The sequence below is a fragment of the Engraulis encrasicolus genome, chromosome 2 (genome assembly GCF_034702125.1).
Source record: "Engraulis encrasicolus isolate BLACKSEA-1 chromosome 2, IST_EnEncr_1.0, whole genome shotgun sequence".
In the NCBI taxonomy this organism is placed as follows: domain Eukaryota; kingdom Metazoa; phylum Chordata; class Actinopteri; order Clupeiformes; family Engraulidae; genus Engraulis; species Engraulis encrasicolus.
In genome coordinates this window covers 23700723-23708790 of record NC_085858.1, presented here as the reverse complement: position 1 = coordinate 23708790, position 8068 = coordinate 23700723, and the positions used below count along the sequence as shown (strand labels likewise).

The following is an 8068-nucleotide window of genomic DNA, read 5'->3' as shown; positions in this document are numbered from 1 at the left end:
GTACTGTAAGAAGGTACTGCTTTCAATAACACTGGACAACCTTAATTGGGGCACTATTCATCTATTCTCCTCTTTCTTTTAAAATATATCTTATAAGAATGTCAACTTGATTGACACATTCTTTTAAAGAAATAAATGAACTACTTTATTCTACGTCTCGCTGCGGCCGGTTCCATCCGGCCCAAGATTAAGATTTCACTTCCGGTGAGGAGGGGTTATTCGCAAAGAGAGGAAGCTGCTGCTGTGTCGAGGCCTGCGAAAAGCTAACCGAACCCAGAAAATACCTCGCTGCAGTGGTACCAACCCACGGCGCTTTGACACTCGGAACCACAGACTGAATTTTCCACGTGTTACTGTCTTTATGCAGGGGTACGGTGGCGAGTGTACTGTGTTGTAGAGTTAGCTCGAGCTCTGTTGCATCCGGGCTGCGCTGCAGAGGGTCTTGTTGTCACCCCTAGTCAGCTCCGTGTTGCTACAGTATCAACAAGCGAACCACTCGGCGCAACATTTGTATCGACGGTGGTACGTTACAGTGTGACAGCGAGCTGTTGTTACAGAAGGGCTCGGTCGTGATGCGGATTTTGGGTGTTTGAACGCTGAAAAGGGCCCAGCGCCTCGGGCACAGCATGAGACAGTGCCCCAGCTCCCTGTCTATTCAGTAGCCGCAGACACGCAGCAGCGACCGGGCGCTGAACTTCACTGAACCCGGTCATGGTGAGTACCAAATCTGACCAACTCATATGCGATAATATCAATAGCTGTTTACTATTGTGGTACGTGTGCCGTTTGACTTAGGAATATTAATATTACTGCCTGTCTTGTGCAGGCCATTTTGTGGCCCGCCGCGCCCCTGTTTGTTATATGGCCATTAAATATGATAACGGGCTATGTTGAATGCTGATGCAATGCCCTCGAAGCCTACAAGCTCTGGACACTGATTTGGTAGAGTATCGCCATGATTAATTGGACTGTCACACAACGGAGTATCTGGCTTCTTCCGTCGAAATGTGGCCACTGAAGGCTGCGTGCCTTCCTCCGTAAACGGACCATGATGGAAGCTATGGGTACAGGAAACATAATCGATGGCGATTTCGTGTTGTCACGTCATGAAGGCTGAAGAATGCGTGCAGTTGTGCAATTCACGACATGTCGTGACTCATTTCAAGAATTTCAGTCTCACGCGCAGCAGGCTACACCAGGACGAATTGAGATGCACATCAGTATGTGCGCTCATGGTCTCGCCGTTTTGAGTCGAGAAGTGGGCTACCTAACCCTGTTTCCTCATTTCCACTTGTGAATCATTAAAATGCCCTTCACACGTTATAATCAAGTGTTTCATGTTATCTGCCTCCAGTTCTTTGTAGTGAATGCTGCCACAGCAGTTAATGCGTTTTTCCCTTCCTTCTCTCATATTTGTCTGTCTGTCTCTCTCCCTCTCCCCACCCCACTACCTTCCATTTTTTTCTGCCCACAGGCAACTGAAGAAGGCTCGCTGTGTGCTCTTGAAAGCTTAATGACAGAGTTTTTCCACAGCTCTACTACAAATGAACGGAAGCGAGAGATAGGTAAAGTAAAAAGTCATTCCTTCACTTTTTTGACATGCCTTAAAAGGAAGAGGAGTGCCCCATTAGGTACACCCCTCGTCCATGACAGTGTGACGTCTTGCATACTCAGATCAGGATAACATTTGTTCAGGTTTTCAATGCAATCTCTGCAAGCCACAGAGATCACACGATATTCATCTTAAAGAATAAAAAACACCACACAACACTCCTCAGTAACTTCAGAAATTTAAATCAATCATGCGCCGTCTGGCAGACCGGTCACAAAAAAAAAACACACAAAAAAAACAGTTGAGTCAGTTAATCTTGTGCCCAAGACGGCACAGGCTGTATTTTATATGGATCCTCCCCCTCCGCTAAAGAGATTAAGGAAATGTAATCGGGCCTCTTTGCAAGCAAAAACAAATTCCCGATCCACCCTCCACCTGAACCCCTGCTCCAGTGTTATACTTGTAATCCCATCCATTGTGTGGGGACTGATCTTTACACAGGTAAAACACACACACACACACACACACACACACACACACACACACACACACACACACACACACACACACACACACACACACACACACACACACACACACACACACACACAGAGTCCAGGCTGCATTTATGCTCTTCATTTATGTGGCCAAATTAACGGCAGCTGTTGGTCAGCAGTAATTTCTGGGGGTAAATAAGGACAGCTAACAAACCTTCACGCTGTCCTATGACCTGTTCCACACTCCGACTCTCGCGGAAGTGTCATTGCATGCTTCTCTGATGCTTCCAATACTGACCGTAGAAGAAGAATAAAATTTCCGTACTCCCCTCGCCATCATTTCGTACTACGCTGTTGTGACGTGAGTACGCCCTCTTGTCTCAAGCCTCTTTGGATTTGACTGACGCTGGTGAATCTGTAATTAGCGTGATTGTCCTGATTAACACCACCTGGCCCTCTAATTAAGCAGGCCTTAAAATTGCTTATCATTTAATGTAATGGTCCCTTTTGAGCCCATGTGATGACATTCCCTGGAGACAAAATAAGCCTAAAAATTGTATTGATAACATGTCTATGGAGGAAAAGTCACCACAGCTTGGAACAGCAGTTGTCTCGGAGAGGTTTAAGTTATCATGGAATAACCTTGCTGTGCTGTCGAGTACCAGAACAGAAAAAGCAGTAGGCTTCGTATTGTGTAATATCGTTTGCCATTTTAGCAAAGATTTTGAATTTCAGACTAATTTTAGCTTCCTCGTTAGCAGGGCCATCTGGAGACATTGCACTTGCATAGGGTATTGCTGTAACATGGCATCTTCTGTGCTTAAACGTTATCAAAAGTAAACAAAAAAATGATGTGGGGGTGGGCATTAAAAACACTTCCATTTTGTGTGGTAGTAGCAGTGTACTTTTGGTTGGGTCTTTTTGTGTGGAGATTATACACAGACGCACGCACGCACGCACGCACACGTGTACACACCAGATGTGTTTGCTGTAATGTATGGTACTTGTAGTGTCCCTGGAGCGCTGTGTCATGCTCAGTGTGGTGTTGCTGTTCCTTCCCCAGAGGAGCTGCTGAACAGCTTCGCGTCTCAGGCGGGCTCATGGCGACACTGCCTCTACTTCCTGTCCCACAGCAGGAACGAGTACGTCATGATGTACAGCCTCACCGTCTTTGAGGTCAGTATTAAACCCTCATGCAATTATTGACAGAGTAGCACTACTCTTTTTAAGCTACTAGTACGTTGCCTTTTCCTACTACTCTTACTTCTATTATTACTACTGCTACTACATTACATTACATGCAGCTAGTTTAGTCTTGGATATGCCCTATCCCTATTCTGTTATGTCAGAAGGGATAGTTTTCAGTACTTACTGTATCTTCTTGCTTTAGCACTTCAACACATCTTCTGAGCTTAACTTACCTGGTAAAAAAGATAATTGTGACTAAAAGTATGGCAAGTAGAACCACTAGCCACAGTGGCAGGTGTGCAAAAAAAGGTAAAAACCTGGATGTTGGTGTGCACAGTAAGCCACATATATTATATTGAGAGGTGAAGGGTTGTTGGGGTCATTCTGCATAGAGGACTAGATTGAAATAAGTCACTGTGGAGTGTGTCTTGCTGTAGAAAATGGATATGTACTGATGCATGCACTGTCCTTGTCAAATATTTGTTGAACAGTGGAACATTTGTAAGAGGTCAGTTCTCGTTTTAAAGACTAATGTGGCTGGTCTGTTCTAAAACTAAAACCAAATGGGGTAAAGGTTGACTATGAACATTTGTTTCTGCGACAAGCAAATATGAGTGACCAACTGATTGAGATATCTAGGTTTGCACAGATTTAGCCATCATGTGATAAAAGGAATTATTTTTTTCTGCTAAAATAATCACAATTTAATAATACAGTTCATCTGCACACTACCTAAGCATTATCCCCTGAGGATTAGTTATGAATCTCAATACTTTGGCTGAACTTTGGCTTTACTCATTTATGGGTTTTGCTTTCATTTTTCCTGTAGAATAGTTGCAACCTTTTCAAGGACACTTCAGAAGCAGCACTAAGAGCTGTAGCCATAGCATCATCACCACAAGAATGATCACAGCACAATTATATTGTCATTCATAATGCTTACCTTGCACGTCTGGCACAGCGTGTATCTAGAGCCCACGTCAACTGTTAGGGTCTTGACGGTCTTGAGCAAATGTGTAAATGTATCTAATGCAGTGGTTCTCAACTGGAACAGTCTTGGGACCCACCATTTTCCAATCTCATTCAGTCGCGACCCAATTTTTTTTAGCGATACTCGAATGACTGGTTGCACGCTACTATCGCGCATAAACATTCTGATTTTATCTATGACGACAGATGACACAAGTTCAATCGCCTATCAAAATAAAAGTTGTAAATTGTTGCAGGAAAAGTTGGATGTTTTTTTGTTTTTTTAGCGAATCAATGAATTATGATTTTTTTTTTACACCATGGCTCTGCGACCCACCCATGACCCCTCCGCGACCCACTTTTGGGTCGCGACCCATCAGTTGAGAAACACTGATCTAATGCATTCTTATGCGTGCCTGAGGGCTCTGAGGAGCACATACACTTATTATGGGAGTTCTGTGGCACGTACTAGAGCACCCATACCATAGCAGGCCACCGACCCGTTACCCGGGTTCCAGTTCAGTCTGGGTCATTTGCCAGCCCATTCCCTTTGCTATCTTTTTGTAAGAAAGACCCAAACCAAAACAAACAAACAGACAAAAAATGTTTCTTTTCTTCTGTTTCGACTAAAGTCTGATTGGGTCTTTTACACCATGTGGTGAATAAGGTGTGGGCTAGGGCAAAATAAATGTACAAAGAGACAAAAGCCATAAAATAAACGCAACAATAGTCAATATATATAGTGCATTCTTAATCGGTCTTCTACAGAAGCTGATGAACAAAATTTGGGTCTTCTGTCATTTATTTAGGGTTCCAGGATTGTCACATTGAGAGTGAGTGTGTCTTCTATCAGGGAGTCCTGGCAACAGGGCGGGCTGACGAGAGGAGATGAAGGCATTAAAAGTCTTAAATATAAGTAGAAGCAGTTATGATTATGTGTTATTGACTACACGCTCATTGGGTGTTCTGCAGAACTTGGTGATCAAGACGTGGGTCAGGGTGACCAGTAAGCCATAGCACATACACAAAAAAAGTTATGACTATGTGTTTTGACTGCGCCGTATTTGGGTCCTCTGCAGACCCTGGTGAACAAGATGGGACGGGGTGACCCGTGATAATAAATGGCCAAAAAAGAGAAAATACTCACAGAACAGTTATGACTAAATATTGACTGCTACTCTTACTCGGACTTCTACAGAACCTGTTGAACAAGATAAGGGTGGAGGAGACGAGTTATAATTAAGACACACAAAGCCATAAAGTAGTATATGATACAGTTGTTATTATTGTGTATTGACTGTGCTCTCATTGGGTCTTCTGCAGAACCTGTGAGTGGGAGTGATCAGTGATGTTAAATTCTCCAAAATATACACAGAACAGTTCTGATTATGTATCGACTTTTCTATGTATTGACCGCTCTATGTATATCTATGAATTGACCGCTCTCTTCTCGGGTCTTGTACAGAACCTGGTGAACAAGATGTGGGTGGGCGTGGCCAGTGAAGAGAAGGCGGAGCTCCGCAGCTGCCTGCCCAAGCTGCTCCTGTCGCAGCACGCCGCCATGCCCTTCTTCATCAAGAACAAGCTGTGCAAGGTCATTGTGGACATCGGACGCCAAGACTGGCCCATGTTCTACCACGACTTCTTCAGCAACACCTTACAGGTACGGTTGATAGCAGAGGAGCGTTGTTGCACTCAAAATGCAAAGCTTGTAGACCCTAAACCTGGTGCATGGTGTCAAAGAAGTACACAAATGTCATGCACACCATCCACTACACTTGCATTTCATTGCTCATTTCTGTCGGCTTCTTATTTGACCATTTAACCATGGTTCCATCCAGTGCAGCAGTCCAAACTGAGGTGTGCAAAAGCATCATATGAGTCAGAGAATAAGATCCAAGCAGCAATGGTGGGCTGCACAGTGAAAATAGACACACGACACGGGCTGTGAAAAAGAGCTTTTGTTAACAAGAGCAAAAACCGATGCTTCAGCATTTTACCTTTCCTCATTTTGCTCCCTGTGCTTGATCACACTGGGCCCATTTGAAGACAAATAACTTGCATTCTGGCACGTTGTTCATCTATGCACTAGTTGTTAATCAATACATTATCTCTGCATTTTTAAGTGTACTTGTTATGTAAAAGGTTTTTTTATGTCACTACTAGGTAATAGATTATAATAACTTTGTTTTATGTACGCCTTTCAAAGTCCCCAAGGTTATGGTAGATCTAGTATTTATGCAAATTCAAGTTATTTAAACGTGTTTTGCTCTGCCTTCCTGCATTTTCTTGGCAAGTGAATTATTACTTAAAGGGGTATGCCACTATTTTGAGGCTTAATACAGTTAAAATCGTTGGCTGGGGTTTATAAAGGTGGTAAAGTGTCTTATTTTTCATGTTAAGCGTTGTCTTGCTTTAAGACAAGTCAAAAGAGGGAATATGTCGCTAAGCTAGTGAAAGTCAATGGATCTGTGTAGCATGCCACAATGCTACACGGATCCATTGACTTTCACTAGCTTAGCGACATGCTCCTTCTTTTAACTTGTCTTAAAGCAAGACAACGGCTTACGTGAAAAATAAGACACTTTACCACCTTTATAAAACCTGGCCAACGATTTTAACTGTATTAAGCCCCAAAATAGTGGCATACCCCTTTAAGGTAGAATCAAGGAAAGTCACTGTTGAAACACAGAATGTCAGACATTTTAAATGCTATGCGAGTTTAAAGTTTATTCTCACCGCAGCGGTGGTTTAAGATGGTCTGACTTCTCGGAAGCGAAAAGACAAAATGGGCTGTTGGTCAATGACCCCCTTTTTCTGTTGCGATATGTGTGACCATCGTCTTTTTTTTTGCTTAAGCTAATACAGCAACAATTGCAGTTCCAATAGACGTCTTTTTATTGCCAGTGTTGTGTGGTTTGGTCACGAACCCAGGCTAGGCCTCAGCTGTCAAAGTCACACGTCACCAAGTGTTTTTTTTTTTTTTTGGTCTGTATTATTGTGTTCAGAAAAGTGTGACTGTGTGTCTCTTGAGCTTCCTCCTTTGTTCTTCCTTGTGTTGCAGCAAGGAGTTTATGGTTGTGTTGTTGGCTTGGCTGTGCTCTGCTCAAGCGGGCCCATGAGCCTGAGGTGCCTTTAAACCACTGAGGCGTGATTACTAAAGTGCAACGCTCCGGAAATGGCAAATACTAACTTCCCACCTTTCCACACTGGTTGGCTAGCGTGTCAGACCTGTTCAATGTTTGAATCATGATCGCTAGGGAAGGCTAACAAATGATCATGTTATATCGTCTTGTTTTATGCTGAGGGAAATGGGGAGCTAAAATAAAATGGCAAATACTTCCCACAATTCTCCTTAGTGGTGAGAGTGTTGGTCAGATCTGCCAATGTTTGTTTGTGTCCTAATAGCTGGCAAGGAAAATCATCACGCCATTTTTTGTCTTTGCTGCAGAAAATGGGGAAGCAAAACAAAACAAACAAAATGTAATCTGTCTGTAGTGAGACAGCAGATCTGAGGAGGTTTACTTGCTCGCACAGCAAAAGTAATGAGTGCCTATGGCCTATGGCTTCTGGAGGCTGGGGATTTCAGTCTTCATGTTTCAGTGCTGACCTTTAAAGACCAAGTTACAAGCTCCAGGCACCTCTGTCGGAAGTAGCGGCAAAAGAAATCCAACCATATCGCACCGCCAGTGTTAGTGAGCTCTTAATTATACCTGTTAAGCCTGGCACCCCTATCCACACTACCCACCCTTCATAACAATTTTCATACTGAGATTAAGCTCTGCTGGTGTGATTGAAATGTGCTGCACTGAGATTTGGAGGTTGCATTTACGGCTTTTACAGAATACATGTTCTCTTGTCT

The 8068-nt window shown here is 43.3% G+C and overlaps 1 protein-coding gene across 1 annotated transcript in view; it reads left to right on the top strand.

The window, feature by feature from the left end:
• The first annotated feature begins 50 nt into the window (after positions 1-50).
• xpo6 (exportin 6) overlaps positions 51-8068 on the top strand; it is a 34160-nt gene continuing 26142 nt past the window's right edge. Inside the window, exons 1-4 of the mRNA XM_063184134.1 lie at positions 51-714; positions 1475-1565; positions 3113-3225; positions 5672-5869. Of these exons, the coding sequence (XP_063040204.1) occupies positions 712-714; positions 1475-1565; positions 3113-3225; positions 5672-5869 (405 nt within the window). The 5' untranslated portion in view covers positions 51-711. The remainder of the gene's footprint in view (positions 715-1474; positions 1566-3112; positions 3226-5671; positions 5870-8068) is intronic.